Genomic DNA, 16,205 nt, shown 5'->3' with positions numbered 1-16,205 from the left:
GCATTAAGGGACTGGAGCAAAAGAAATGTTCCTGTGGTGTTCATTTTAAAAGCCCAGGAGGAAACACCTGCAGTGTTCACAGTCCAACAGTGCAGCAGCTAAGTAGCATGCAGTCAAGGTTATCTATGTGCCACAAAAGCGTCCTTATAAAGTGAAAGCATGTATGACCTCATGATAATTTTATGACTGTGGTTCATTATTCATACAAAACAGTGTTTTTAAACTTGCATATCTTTGAGGCTAACATTGACTTCCTCTCTTTCTGTCTTTCTTTCTTTTTTTCTTTCTTTCTTTCGTTCCTCTTATCCTGTATGTTCTTTCAGCTGCATTGAGAATTCAATTAGGCTATCTAATCACACTAGAAATCTAAAAAACGTCCCCTGAAGATCTGCAGACAATCTGAGAGTCCCTGTAAATTCAATTTATCTGCCATTGCCTGATGGTTATTATTGAACTTCAGACATAAAAAAAGAGCCGGTGGTGCATCTTTTGTGGAGAAAGCCAATGTCAGTGTCATTATAGCATAATAGAATATCAAGAGTGGATTTATCCGTCAAAGTTAGTGTTACTTGAAGGCCATACCAACAGGCATTTACGCCTTAAAGAGGCCCCTCCCTTATAAATGTATGTGCATGTTTACTAGGGCCATCTGGCTTTGGATCACTGTCAGGGATTGTCTATTGATTATGTGCCTGAATTTAAACACAGAATAATTCATGAATCTCAAGATAATTCAAATCGTGGGAGCTGAGTAACGACTTCCCTGAGTTTCCAACAGGAAACGTCTAGAACGAGAAAAGCTGAAGGGACAAACTATTTTCCACAAGACCCTATGATGTTTTCTGAGAGGAGAATCGTGATTAATTTGCAACACTGAGGGGATTATGACGATGTGAACCGCCTTCTGCTACACTGAGGCAACACATCAAGAGAGTCTGTGCAGAAGATATTTTGCTGCTTTTTCATTTACAGAGCCCATGAGGGGACTGGAAGGGAACACCTGCAGTGCTCACAGTCACACTTTGCAGCAGCAATAAACATGCAGTAAAGATTAAAGTGTCTCATTGTGGCGCAGGAGGCATCGTATGACATCTCATTCCTGCTGGAAATGACGAAGCATTAAGCCATCTTCACACTGTGTGTAAGCCTATGTGTGCACTTTCTCTATGTCTTTGTGTAATATCAACATGTTTTTAAAGAGAGGCCCTTTACTCTTGTTGTTTACTGGATATAATTAACATTTCACAGCGTCATAATCTGCCAACCAAATTTGCTGTTTCACTGAAGGCCTCATACAACCCGTGGCACTCTGCACACCACACTCTGGGCAGAAAGCCTAAAAGCCCACTGATTTTATTGTCCCTGAAACAAAATATTGAACAAAGCTGCATCACACAGAACTGTGTCTTTTGGCAAACAAACATTTAGTGTCCTTTGCAACAGTCATCTATAAGACTCAGATTACACTGTGATTTTATTATTGCAGTCCCCATCCTCGTTTCGGGAATCATTGCTATCTTCTCTGGGTTTGAACCCTCCTTTGAGGTCACTGCATCGTGCGCTGATTCTGTCCTCCAACTAAAACACTGGCTGTTGACCCCTCTAGCTGTTAGTGTTTAATTAATACAGCAATCTGAGACCAGGGCTTGGTTGGCTCTGAAGAAAGAGAATCTATTCGTCACAGCAGTAGGCCTCGTGGAGTCACTGCAGCCAATCTGGTGTTTCTACGCAAGATCGGTGAAGCTAAAAAAAAAATCTAAAATCTTCCCATTCTTCATTTTTATGTAATTGTGAGGATTTGAGGCAAAAACAAACACTACAAGGGCCGCCTCACTGAACACAAACATGCAAGCACATGAAAGCACATGGAAGCTATATTTTAAGCTTATCCACACACTGTCCTTTGGGCTGTAAAGCATGGACACAGACAGACATGCCATCTGCTATCCCTCCCTGACACTCTCTCTCTCTCTTCATTCAGCTTCACTCAGTCCTTATTTTACCTCACTGGGTTCTCCAATCTTTCCTCCTTCTTTTCTTCCATTTTCTCACTCCTGTCACAATTCTCACATCTTCAAGTGTTATTTCCTACCACCATCATGACCCTGCTCAAATCTGCCTGTCCTCCTCTGCTGCCTTCCTGAACTTCCTATGCCTCTGTTTGACAGCTCCGAATCATCTCTCTCGCTTTCTTTCCACCACATTTTGTCTCCTCAGCATGACTCCTCTCAACCAAAATCCTCCGCTCCCTATCTCGGGGCATCGCTCTCATTCCCCTTTTTCTTTTGCTCTCTGTATCTCTCTCTCTCTCTCTTTATTATGTCTCTTTCATCCTCTCCTCCTCCTTATCTTATATAATCCAAGCCAGTGCATCCCACTCTGAAATCAAAGCCTGTGCCTGTGTTCCTTCTAACTCCAAACTCCCTACTTACTGGAAGGACAGACAAGTCTTTGTCCACGGGCTTTAAAGAGGCGGAAATGCCTTCAATGACTGCAGATGTGGGGACCCTACAAAGCAACCTCTGTGTCTTTACCCTTCATCATTTCTCTTTCATTTTCATCTTACTCTTTTCCTTTGCGCAAGTGCTGAGGAGAGAGGGCTCTACATGGGGTAAAGTCCCTGTGGCGATGAGGGTGCATGCTAGAAGAGAGCGCAGACGCACATTCACAGACGCTCACTGATGCGCCTACTATACCCTCTTCCCACAGCATGAGACATTTATAAATCATGAGGCATCAAAAAGGGAGAAAAAAAAACGGATTGCTGCGCCAAGAGAGAAACATGTGAAAATGACTGAATGTTTACTTTATGTGCACCACTTTCAAACAAATATGGTGTTTGCTTTTTTTTTTTTTTTGGAAATGAGATGCATTAAAAATTCTAAAAACTTCTAATGTCCAAACTGGTAACCTCTGCATCACTACAGCCCACATCATGTCTCAGAGCAGCACAGCAGAAAGAGATGATGCGGAGAAAAGAGGCTCAACCAGCCAGAAAATCTTGTCTAGACAAAATCCAAACATATAATTTCTAAAAGTTTATCTTTGAGGAGGCCTGCAGCAGCTGACAACCTATTTTTCTCTCGCGCTGGCTGCAGTGAACTAAAGGATAAGACAGGTTTCCACCATATTGCTTGCACCTGTCAGATTAATTAAAATCAGCGGACAGGAGGGAGGAGCAGGGAGAGGGCTGGTGAAGCTGTGTGCAGTATTGACAAACACAGCTGATAAGATGAAGAATTTATCTATATATTGATAAGAATGAGTCTGTAATACAGCCGTTGCTCTGGTGTGTGCAGGCCTTCATGCAGCTCTGGCCACAGTCTGTGAGCAGCACACTGCAGGCAGAGCAACAACAGCCTGGGAGCCTTCAGGCTGGAGCCTCCTCTCAGAGAGTGAATCATTTTAAGCTTTTAAGAGTTAACTGTACAGCCTATTAGACCGTAAGACTTCCTTATAAGAAGAGTAGGTCGCTTTAGGAAACAGAGATAAGACTGGAATTAATGAAATCTACTTTTTCCCATCATAGTAATTGTAATGGTAGCAGTGGTGATAATAATAATTAGGATTTTTGACGTTTTAATTATTAAGGTGGACTAATTAGCCTGTTCTCATTTACGCTGTTTGCACAGATATAAGGCAATAAGAAACATCTGACATCATCTGACATCCCAAAAATAAAAAATAAACCTGCTTTCTATTTTTGACCATTTGAATCCCACCAGAATAAACGAAATTAGCCTTGAAATATGAATGTGAAAGCCAAGCCGGCTCAGTCAGAAAACGGGATGGACGCATTTTCACACCTTTCTTCAATGACAGGAAGATGTGCAGCCGGTGATAAACCTCACGGCTCCAAGTCTGATCGGTCACCTCCGGGCCGGGATGGCCGATCAGCGCATCAACCAAAAAACTGCAGAATTTAACCCGTCACGCACCAGTCAAATGTAGGACACACACACACACACACACACACACCCGCACATGCATGTTAGGGGAAGAAAACCTGCTCACCTTCCTCTAATTGGCCGGCTGGAGCTGCGGTGCAGTCAGAGGAGATGTCGGGATGCTTTCAGAGGTGAAAATGTGTGCGGATGCTGCCTGTTTGCTCCCTCGTCGTCTCCCTCCCTTTCAACCTCGCCCCCCTCAAGAGCAGCACTTCACGACTCGGGCTCAACATTTGGAAGATGTTCAGAATATGTCGGGCTCTGCTCTCTCTCTCGGAGACGCTCGACTCGTGTCGGGAAACACCGGCCGCCCTTCGCCCCCCCAACACCACACCTGCGGTCATCCGGCACAGGGGAGGGGGTTCATTTAATGAGATGTTAGACGGGAAAGTCGCCGCTGATTCAGCACCAAGATACGCGTTAAGCACACAGTGTGTCCAAAGTGGATCATAATGTGTTCAGAATTACATGGATTCGTTGTTTCCCATCATCACGTCAAGTTTTTCTTCATATTTTCCAGAAAATTAAATAATTTTATTGGTCGATTGGTTTGGGATTTATTTCATAGGCGTTAACTAATCTCAGAAATAAAAGTATAATCTGATCTGTACATTTCAAATAGGAATCAACCCTATAATCTAACTTTTTAATCACCGTTTAATCTTAAAATACAAACAGGTCTGTCTGGTGAAGGATGTTTATTTCAGGCCACAACTCTCACTAAGACCTAAGAGTCTCAGTAATCCTCCAGCTAAAAGATTTGAAAATACATCCCTCTCTGGTAAAAATCTATACCAGTGGCTCCCAGTCTTAAGACCTGAAAAAAATAAATAAATAATGAAAAGTAAAAATTAAAATAACGGTCTGTTTTGTGCTTGAAGGTTCATACTTGACCACAGAAAAGGCAGTTGGCACTTTCAGCCAAATATTGTGACTTTCCTTAACAGAGCAACACCTTGAAGCTTAAACACAGATGTTATTAGTATATAATAAAGTAAATTAATACTGTTGCAAAAATAAACAAGCATATACCAGTCGTTGTACATAATAGAAAAGATTTATGTATTCATTGTAATGTAGACAAGCCTCATGATTTTATCTAAATACAAACTTGGTGTTGAGATATTAGATATTCAATAGTTCTAAAATCAAACCCAGTTACAAGCTAACGAGTTTGTCTTTAAAACACTAATGACGCAGCAAGCTTACAGACTTACAGTGGGAGTTCATGTGGTCATAAAATTAACACACAACAGGTAAATGTATGGCAAGGACAAACACTTATAAGGTATTGATGTAGAAGCAGCATCAGCATTCAGGTGCCTATATCGTGTCTCTTTGCTGGAGGTAATAGGATTGGATGAAGCCTTAATGGAGTGGGTGGCGATGGTTAATGGAGACAGAAGAACAACAGGCACAGTTTCATGATTACTTCGGTCTAAAAAGCCACTGTGCACTTCTTATCAGGACAGGGAAAAAAGCTTTTTTCCATCCACAGGCCACCGTAGCTGATCGATTTCAAAACAGACTCCACTGTTTTCCCTATTCCGCCATCCAAACATGATCATATAACTCACACTTGGAGGCTGGTTACCTGCAAAACTGGCATACTGAGATGAAGCACTTAGCACACGTAGAGAGCAGTAGCAGTTTGGCTGTGTTAACTCCTGCTCTGCTTGTAATCGTTGTACAAAGACAGGAGAGGATGAGGGTGAACATGACAAGGACGGTTAAGAGGTCATTATTTCCCACCCTGCATAGCAGCAACATCACTTGTAGCTTTTGCAACTATAAATATAAGAAGTTTTTTCACATTCCTACAGTATAACCCTAGAGGTGCTAAGTCTTCTTCCTGCCCCTTCCTCTGCCTCCTGCAGGTTGTAGATTGCTTATAGGAGCGGAGAGTGCGTGGGTCTGAAAGTCGACTTTCTGCTGAAGGATCCCTGTGAGGATGAACTCAGCAGTGACGACTGGGAGAGACGCAGAGAGAGCCGGGCCAGACAGCGGCCAGTCCTCCTCGCAGGAAATCACTACTGTCTGAGGCTGAGAGGGACAACGGAAGGAGAGGGGCCGTGGTTACAGATTATTGAATCATCATTCATGTCTCATCGCAAAGTGATGTTTATATTATGTCAGGCTTTAAGTCTGACTGGTACCTTATGAGCAGAGGGCATCTTAGGGAGATAAGTTGCTCCACTGCAGGAAATTATGTCTTTCATCTGAACTGGCTCTGGCTTCACTGACTTTGTGACATGGATCCAATATCCCTACGAGAAAGAGAAAGAAGAGATGCAGTACACAATGTGGCAACACATTTTTCTTGCTTTTAAATCTCTGCAAGAATGCTTCATCAAATCAATACAACGCTCGTGGGAATTGTATTTTGTATTACACATGTATACTATTCCCTAATTTTAGCCAGTATCAGCATAATATGTGGCAGCAAGCTATCCCTTTGCAGCTTTGATGAAACAGTGCTGGGTAGGAAGAGTATACAACAGAAATGGAAACATTACTGCCTGCTTTCCTACGTCAAGTGCCCATAAAACATAACCAGTGCATTAACAATAAATGTCAAATTACTTCCCACAAGCTGCACTGTAATGGTAAACAATCCACACTGTTCTTGTAAAGATGTGAACGCGTTCCACTACAAAGAGGCTGAGCTCAAATCAAAGCTTGTGGGTAAAAAGTCAAGGATTTCATGTCCTTTTATAGGCCGAGGATGACTCTGACACAAACATTTCTGGATTCCAGGAACACTATTCCTCCCTGCCAACATTGTCCACCACCCCTGAGCTAACTGTCAAGGGAAATACCACCATAGCACTCTCAGTCAACCTCTCACTAATATAAGTGCAGATATAAATTGTATGACTGAGTTAAGAGTACCTGTAAGAGAAGCTGGCTGCTGGCAGTCCTCAGGGACTCCTGCAGGCAGAAGCTGAATTTCTTCTCCTGCTCTGGATCCTTCACAACAAAAGCGTTAGGAGGCAGGAAGCTCCCAGCCTTACCACTCTGAAACACAGAGAGACAGACAACCAGAGCAGTCAGTGTCTGTATATCTCTGTATGTCGGTGCAGTATTTGTGTACATCCACATCCATTTGTCAGGGAGAGAGAGAGAGAGAGAGACCTGGGGCCAGTTTTAACTGCTAATATAGCAACTTACCTTTTCAAGCCAGAGTGTGGTGACAATGGGGACGCCTTTAGCCACCGCGCACAGAAACTTGACAGTCCTGCGCACCTTATCGGTCACCAGGCAGTTCATGTCTGCCACACCTTTAGCCATGCTGCCTCCTAAACGAGCCAACACTCTCTCCCCGGCTTCGTCCACCACGCCTGTGAACAGTACCTGAGGGAATGACAGAAACACTGAGATGTTCAGAAGTCTCAAAATTCTGTTTTTTGCTTACTCAAAAGCCACTTTAATTCACAAGGGGCTTATTGAACAGATTTCTGTCATCCTACAAGGTTAAAAGTTGGGAAAATGGAGGCATTGAAACAATTGTAAGCAACGTATAGCATTGTTATGCATTTCATCAAGCATTCAAACATTTTGGTCCAATTTTCTGTAGTTTTTTCAAATTAAAATCTCATTCCTAATGGAAAACAAAACAGTCTGCTTAGAGGAGAACCAAGCATTTGGTGTAACCTGAGGTTTTTTACTGAATCAGTAATTATCATTGTTGTGTAATGCACCCTTAAAGTGTGTTTGTCATTAATGTCAAATTTCCATCTTGCACATAATTTCTTATGTCAAATATGACCACATGTTCACAAAGACATTCAAAACCTTGTAGGCATGGCCGGCGGCCCGTACTCGACCACTGGCTGCCGGGGAAACAGCGGAGGAGCGGGGGGTCTTTGCCACAGGCGAGGAGTCCACAGGAGCCGGTCGCTTCCGGGATACACTGCTGGTTGGAGTCTGGGGCTGTTAGATGGGAGACGTGGGGGGTGAAGAGAGAAGATCCAAAACAGTGTGAGAATCATGACAGACAAGGACGAACCATGAAACACACACGAGGAGTGTTGAGGAAGTCAAGAGAGCAAAGATCTCAAAATGAAAGAGTGGGAAGTGACTGTGTGACCATTAACCCACTTCATTCATTAGTGTATTAATGGTGAAGCAGAGCAGGTCAGACTACTCTGAGAGAGTGGGGGAGACCTACATGGTCCCTGATGTTGATTGCAGTGCATTATGATGGTTGAAAAGGCTGACTCATAAAGGGAAATGCACCAGGGCCTTTGGCCAACATAAAAGCCTTCCTTTCCAAGGACACAAGTTCCTGGACACTAATTACAAACAACTCAGCTTTCTGTTTGGCCTGACTTGAGTTCCAGCCGTAATCTATATTTGAATTTAAAAAAAAAACACCTAAGATCTTAACGTTTCCATTGCATGTTTAAAAGTGAATTGATTAAATCACCTCTGATGCCTCCACATGTGCACCCTCATCAGCAGACTTTCCATTTTCTTCCTGCTCCTCTTTCTTCTTTTTTGGGACCGCTGATGGCCGACCTCTGCCTCTCCTCTTAGCAGTCTCCTGCTCCACCGTCTCACTCTCCTCTTTAACCTCCACTTCAGTGGAGGAATCTTTTGCACTCGTCTTTGCTTGAGCGCTGGATGCTCTACCTCTTCTCTTAGCTTGGACAGGAATCTCATCTTTTGTTTCGCCTTTTGCTTCGTCCTCTGCCTCCCCTGTTGTTTGAGCTCTCTCCTTCCCTTTGGGCATTTTGGAGCTACTGCTGGGACCATCCTCTGTATTTGCCTCCAACTCCCTTTTTCTTCCTTTTCTTTTCTCTTTAGCCTCATCTCCATCACTGGCTGCAGGAGCTACTGGTGGCTCCACAGTCTCCCTCTTTGCTGCTTTTTGACCTCTGCCCCTGACATTCCTTTCAGGCAAAAGTGATTCTCCATTGGCACACCCTTCCTCCTCTTTGGAAAGGTCTTCCTTATTTGCAGCTGCAGGTTCAGAGTCATTTAGATTGGCTTGCCGTCGCCCCCTTGTGGTACTAGCCTGCTGAGTGTCAGCCTTCTCTTTATCATCTTCATGGGGAACCTCATTAGAGGTTGCTTTCCTGCCTCTGGTTGTAGGCTTGGGAGCTGAATTCTGATCACTCTGAGTAACGTCAGGAAGGACGGAGTCTGGCTTTGCCTCCGTTTTTCTCCCTCTCCCTCTTCCCCGCTGCCTGCTTCCTCTTCCTCGGCCCTGAGAGCTCAAGCTGCAATTAGAAATCTCAGAGTTAGAGAGGGAGTTGGTGGAGCTAGACCTGGAAAGGACACCCTGAGGAGGAATATCAGCAGCGTACTGCTCTGTTGGCTCCGCAGCCACCGTCCTCCTCCTGTTGCTGCCTCTGGCGATGGCTGCCTGGGGCGGCTCACTGGCCCTCTTTGCTCCTCTTCCTCGGCCTCTCCCCCTGCTCTCCTGGCTGTTAATGCTCGAAGCAGACCTCTCTGAGCTGACAGAGTTGGAAGAGTTTGAGCGAGATCTGGTTCTCCTTGCTGGGACGTCATCATTGGTTGATATGGTTGAGTCTCCTTCCGGCTGCGTTGTGCTCAAGGCAGCATTTGTTCTTCTGGGTGCTCTTCGGCCTCTCGCGGGTGCTTTGGGCTCGTTTTCCACATACTTGTTTTCTTGTTCTTTTATTTGTTTTTCTTTAGCCTCCTTTTCTTCTTTTTCTTTCTCCAATCTTTCTCTTTCTTCCCTCTCCAGTCTTGCTTGGTGTTCTTGTTCCTCCTTCCTCTCCCTCTCTTGTAGTTCCCTCTTTGCCGTCTCCAGTCTTTCCTTTTCTTGCTGTTCCTTTCTTTCCTTTTCTATTCTCTTTTTTTCCAATCTCTCCTTCTCTTGTCTTTCTGCCTCTTCACGCTCTAATCTCTCTTTTTCTTCCTTCTCCAATTGTTCTTTTTCCTTTTGTGCCCTGTCCGCTCTTTTTTTCTCTTCTTGTTCCTTTCTTTCCTTCTCTAATCTCTCTTTCTCTGCTCTCTCCTGCTCAAGTTTTAACCTTTCTGCATTCACAGCCTGTAATCTTTCCTGTTCATCCTTCTCTTTTCTTTCCCTTTCTAATTTTTCTTGTCCATTTCTTTCTGTTTCGAGCCTTTCTTCTTCATCATCATCTTTCTGTTGCCTAATAGGCTTTTTCCCTCTAGCTCGCTTAGCCTGCTCTACCTCCTCCTCTTCCTCCCTGTCACCATCATAAGGCCTTTGTTTTCCTCTCCTGCCTCTGGTAGTTGGCAGAGCTTTATTCTTACCTCTTGTCTGTCTCTTGGGAAGTTCAGAACACTCTGCCTGCTCCTCTTCGTCTCCTAATCTTGCCCTTGTCTCTCTTTTACATCTAACAGTGATGCCACTGGTTCCAGCATCAGATTGTCTCTCCTTCTCCCGCTGAGGCTGTGAGCCAGCTTTTGTTTCCAAGGGCTGAGTCTCACCAGTGGAGGCCTCAGAATATGTGAGCGATTGTGTCTCTTCATCTGGAATTTGCAGAGGCTTTGCTTTTCTTTTTCGCAGACCTGGAAGAGAGTCCTCTTCATCACTTTCCTCATCTTCACCCATGCCCACAGGCTGAGTTTCAACAGCAGAGACTTCAGAACAAGTGAGGGGCTGTGTTGCCTCATCTTCAATCTGCAATACCTTTGTTTTTCTTTTTCGGGGACGTAGAATTGAGTCCTCTTCATCACTTTCCTCATATTCACCTGTGACCAAAGGCTGAGTTTCAACAGCAGAGACTTCAGAACTAGTGAGGGGCTGTGTTTCCTCGTCTTCATGCTGCAGTACCTTTGCTTTTCTCTTTCGTGGCCCTGGAATCAAGTCTTCATCATCAGTGTTCTCATTGTCACTTGTATGCACGGGCTGAGTTTCAACAGCAAAGAGCTCAGAGTTTGTGAGAGTTTGTGTCTTCTCTTCTTCAGGTTCTAGTGGCTCTCTTTCTCTTCTTTTTCGTGGACCTGGACTTGAGTCCCCAAAGTCACTTTCCTCATTTCCACTTGTGGCTGTGGGCTGAGTTTCATCAACATTGACATGCTTGGGCTGGGTTTCAACAGGTGATAAGTCAGAGCTAGTGAGGGGCTGTGTCTGCTCCTCTTCAAGCTGCAGTGGCTTTGCTTTTCTTTTTCGTGGTCCTGGAATCAAGTCTTCATCATCAGTGTCCTCATTGTCACTTGTATGCATGGGCTGAGTTTCCGCTACGGATAGAGCTTCACTAATGTGCCTGTCCTGAGGTCGAGGTGCCTCCCCATGTTCTCCCCTCTTTTGTCTTTCATTCTGTGGTCTGGCTTTCACTTGTAGTACAGAGGAGCGAGGATTTTCTTTATCCAAACTCTCCTCCTCCTCAAAGGCAGACATTGGTTGGGTTTCAGACGTGGCAAGAGTTGATGAAGTGGGAATGTCAAAATGCTGAGTCTCAGCAGTGGCAGTGTTTTTTCGCTCATCTTCATCGGTTTCATCATCTGAATCACAGCAGGGTTCTGAAATATATGCCTGTGTTGCTTCTAGGGCCAAATTTACCTGAGCTTTCGCTTCAGACATTACTGAACATCCAGCAGGTTTCTCATCCTCTTCATAAGCCTGTGTCGCCTCCACATTTGAATCATTCTCGCCGTCTGCATTTGAGATGGCTGCATATGCTTGGGTGTCTTCCAGATTTACACCCCCCTCTACTGAGACAAAAGCTTGGGTGCTCTCCATGGCTAGAGCTTGGGCCTGAGCCTGCAGGTGGCTGCTGTCAGACAGTCCCAGCTGGAAAGACCTTCCTCTGCTGCACTGTTCGCCATTTTCATCACCAGAGGACTCAAGGCCGAAAGCCTGGGTGGGGTCCATGGTGTGGTCCTGTGGAGGGTTGCCCTGGCTGTCTCTGGTCTGAAGGACAAAGGACTGAGTCTCGGCCACGACAAAGTACTCATCCTCCTGGCTGTCTGAGCAAGAAGACACAGTTTTGGGTCTCACAGCTGGGGCTACTGCACCTGGGAGACCGAGAGGACAAAATAAAGACATTTATATGACATTGAAATAAATATTTCCTCTCTGATGCCCCCACCCTGTCTGACACAATAGTTATGTGCAATTTCACTGTGTTAAAAGTAATTTACTTACGTCTAAATGGACCTGGAGAGGGACTGAGGAAAGCCTGAGTGTCCATATCTTCTACTTCTCCTCCTGGAACAATCACAGAGTGAAAATAACAAAATTAAGCAACAATTTAAACATGCTTATGTCTCATATTACAAATTGTGTGTCAAAATAAAACAACTTATATATCATATTGCTGTTATTACAATGTATTTTTGCTCCTTCCTTGAATCTCTGTGGTACGCTACCACATCTGAGAATTTGCAATAAAATGAGACCACTGCTCATTTGTTTGTTCTGTCACTAAAATATATGATGTAACAATAACTGAATATGTAACTTGATAATTCTTTAATATTCTTTTTAATATTGGTGGTTTCTCCAAATTCAACACAAAATGACACTTGTAGTGACTACGGTAGTCTCAAAATTATTCAGCCCCCTGAATAGAAACCCTCATAAGAGCACTCATTTGCAAATCGGGTGTTGTCTCAAGCAAACCTGATGCAACTCATCAAAGGCCTCATTAGTGGTATCAGGTGTACTTGAGATAGAACACATCAAATACCCCCAACTGGCTAAGGGTTTGTTCGCACAAGAGAGGAGATCATTGCCGTGCACAAACAAGAAAAAGTATACATGCAGAAAGAGGAAGCTATCAACGGCTTTCTGAGGAGGCAGGTGGCCCAAAAACACCTGCAGCAAGACTTGGTGGCAGCAGGCACTGAGGTTTCAGTTTCTACACTAAGGCGCAAACTAAACACTAAAGGCCTCCATGCCCAAACTCCAAGACGTACACCACTACTGACCCAAAAGCACATGACAAGTCAGTTCCAATTTACTTGAAACCATATAAATTGGCCACAGAAGTTTTGGGATTCTGTTCTGTGGAGCTGTGAAACAAAACGGGAACTTTTGGGGTCTATGGATCAGCGGTATGTCTGGAGGAGGAAGAATGAGGCATACGCTGAAAAGAACACCCTGCCTACAGTGAAGCATGGCGGTGACTCAGTGATGCTCTGGGGCTGCTGTGCTTCTACTGGCACTAGAAACCTGCGGCATTTGGAGGGTAAGACAGATTCAATCAAGTATCAGGAAATCCTTGGAGAAAACATCATGCTGTCTGTGAGGAAGCTGAAGCTTGGGCATCACTGGATCTTCCAACAGGACAATGATCCCAAGCATACCTCAAGGTCAACCAAGGCTTGGCTTCAGAAAAAGTTGCCTGACTTGAATCCCTTAGAAAATCTCTGGTGCATTTGAAGAAGGCGGTTGTAGCACACAAACCCCAGAATATTAGAGAGATGGAGGCTATTGATAAGATTCCTCAATGGGGGTTGAATAATTTTGAGTGTAACTGTAGATCTACAACGATTAGTCAATTAATTAGTTAGTCAACACAAAAAAAGATTAATCTATTATGAAAATAATCTTTAGTTGGAGAATTGGTTACCTGATAACTGTACAGGAGTGGAGCAGTGCTGCAAAAGGGGAACCAGCAACCCGGGTGTATTTTCTCTGCACAGGCTCGGGATCTGGCCCTCACCTGCCTCTCCCAGATCCACGTCCGTGTCACTGTCCACTTTAAGGCCAGCTGGACTGACCCCATCCCCAACAGGGGGCAGGCTGGATTCATCCACATCTGTGTTTGCATCAGAATCTGGCTCAAGAGCTTCTGTCGTGGTACCAGGAGCAGCTGACGGTGCTGTGACAGCAACAGATATAGTAAGAGGAGAGTTGTCTTCCAAATCTGTGTCACTGTCAGACAGAATTTCCAAATCAACATGTGTGTTTGCAGTAGTGCATGGCTCTGTCACAGCAGACACCATCGGGGGTTCACTGGTGGAAGGGCCAGAAATAGCTTCATCGTCTGTGTCACTGTCTAGATGCAGGTTACGAGGAGCAGCAGGGACAGATTCAGGTCCATCTGTCCTGACATCTACTCTGGTAGCAGTTTCATCTATTTTAGAGCGCACATTATTTGTTCCACAGTCCCTTTCTTCTTCCTCGTCAACATCTGTGTCACTGTTTAGGTGGAAATCTTTCAGCTGCACTGACGAAGCAGAGTCAGCTGTGTGTCTGCTCTGACACGATGTGGGTTTTGCTTTTGTAGTAGTGCCTGATACAGCGTCATCATCATCATCAACATCTGTGTCACTGTCCATGGTGATGCCCTCTGGCTGAATAACTGAAACAACATGAGGTAGTTTGGTGTTGTCAGCAGATTTGGCAACTTTGTCTAAGGCATCATCGGCATCATCATCTTCATCAATGTCTGTATCACTGTCCATGTGAAACTGGGCAGTGTTTGGTGGCTGATCAGCCTGTTGGTTTCTAGTCAAGGTCACAGGATCCGCAGATGTCATCCCGTCCTCCTCTCCCTCCATGTCAGTGTCACTGTCCATGTTCAGTGCTGGGATTGCATCTGTGGAGACTGCTGGTGCAGATACAGGCAATTCATCTTCTCTTGTAAGACTGACATTGCTTTCCTGTTTCACTGGCACATGCTGTCCACTTTCCTCAGACTTTGTCCCTTCCAGTGCTGCTCTTTCTTCACTGTCATCCACAATCACATGTGCCTTTTTTTCCTTCAGCTGCTGTCGCCCCACATCTACGTCTGTATCCTCCTTGCTGAAGCTGACACGTCTGTGGGGCCTATTTTTAGTGGAGCAGGACGGTGTGATGGGACTTTCATCCTCGCTGTAAAACAGTGGCAAACATTGTGACCAGCATTCTAATTCAGTGCAAGAGACAGAGGGAATAAACTGAAGGTTGGTTATACCGGTGTTATGAATGTAAATTTTCTTGTAAAAATTCCAAAATAAGATATTGCTCATTTACCTTTCAGGGACAATTTTGTTTGTGGGACTCAAGAATGTTGAACAGGTGGGACTAGATTTATAAGAGTCAGAATCGGACACTGTAAAATATAATAAGGATGAATGTGTAAAACATCAGATACAAAAAACGGCTTTACATCTGTATGTATTTATATAATGTATATACCTGGAGCCTTGCGCCTTGTGTCTGCTCCTCCACCCTTTTCTCCATCTGAGTCCGAGTCAGATTCTGGAACCAGGGTCCCCTGTGGCTGGGTTGGTGTTTGCTCTAAGGACAGAAAACTGGCCCTGACAGGAGTCTTCCTTGACACCCCTGCCTTTGTACCTCCGTTGACACATTTCTTGCTGCCAGAGCTTGTGTCACCTCCCTTTTCTCCTGAGGCATCTGGCAACCTGGCCTTTACCCCTGAACCTCTCCTCACAGGAGTCCTCATGTCCCTCTGAGAGGAGACTGTGTCTACAGCACAGCTGACATAATGACATGGGATGTCCGCCACCACCAAAGTGTCACGTTCACTGAGGGCATAACGTACATTAGGAGTAAGCTTTAAGCGGCCCTTGCGGGTCCCGTTCATGCTCCCTAGGTCCCAAACTAAAGCCTCTATGTCTACTTCGCTTGGACAACCTCTTCTCCGGTAGGCAGAGATGCAGATGGTGGCATGCTGCTTGGACACTGAGGGTGCTGGGAAGGGCAGGGTGCAGGTGTTGGGGTCACGGCCCAGCACATTATCTCCCACGAAGAGGGGCAACTCTGGGTAACAGAAAGGACATTCATCATAAGAGATACAGTGGCAAGACGTGTTCATGCTAGTTAGGCAGCCTGCACATAAATTAAGAAACTATAGGAGTAAGAACAGCAGCAGCAGCCACTCACCTGTCTCTGGGATGTGTTCATTCTTTAAGATGCACAGTTTAGCTAATGGTCGCCCCCTCTCATTTTCATTCTCCTCTTCATTTTCGTCTTCATCTGAATCCAACACGGAGTCGCTGATCATCTGAGTGGCATCCATTCCTCACACCGGACCAAAGCTATGCTTTAACACAGATAAGTGTCTGTTTAGCCTGTAATATTAGTGATAGATTTAACTGGCCTTCATAACACGTTTGCGATAACCACCGGTAGTAAAAGTTGCTAGGCAACTCCATGCGGCTAACGTTAGCCTTAGTAGCTAACTGATTGTTTGTTTGGTTTTACTTTTTTGTTGGACACAACCAGTTTGCAGCAAGGGATCTAAACAGCGTTAAGCAACGCTGATACGGGTTTTATTGAACGCATATGAGCATGACTGTCAGAATCCCACTTCCGGTCAGCATCAATAAGAAAACGGAAAACGAATCGGAAGAAAACATTAA

General features: G+C 44.7%; 1 protein-coding gene across 1 annotated transcript; it reads right to left on the bottom strand.

Moving 5' to 3' along the window:
- Nucleotides 1-4,948: 4,948 nt before the first annotated feature.
- On the bottom strand, nucleotides 4,949-15,862 carry mdc1 (mediator of DNA damage checkpoint 1). Its single transcript, XM_070836057.1, has 11 exons — nucleotides 15,727-15,862; nucleotides 15,019-15,603; nucleotides 14,854-14,932; nucleotides 13,466-14,712; nucleotides 12,037-12,099; nucleotides 8,377-11,906; nucleotides 7,743-7,880; nucleotides 7,119-7,301; nucleotides 6,840-6,965; nucleotides 6,104-6,214; nucleotides 4,949-5,990 (listed from the first exon to the last, which is right to left on the bottom strand). The coding sequence occupies exons 1-11, from the start codon at nucleotides 15,860-15,862 to the stop codon at nucleotides 5,787-5,789; spliced, it is 6,402 nt and encodes a 2,133-aa protein (XP_070692158.1). The 3' UTR covers nucleotides 4,949-5,786.
- Nucleotides 15,863-16,205: the final 343 nt, after the last annotated feature.

Source organism: Pempheris klunzingeri, chromosome 8, assembly GCF_042242105.1.
Source record: "Pempheris klunzingeri isolate RE-2024b chromosome 8, fPemKlu1.hap1, whole genome shotgun sequence".
NCBI lineage: Eukaryota > Metazoa > Chordata > Actinopteri > Acropomatiformes > Pempheridae > Pempheris > Pempheris klunzingeri.
Note: the sequence above shows the minus strand (reverse complement) of the source record. Positions and strands in the feature narration are given on the sequence as shown.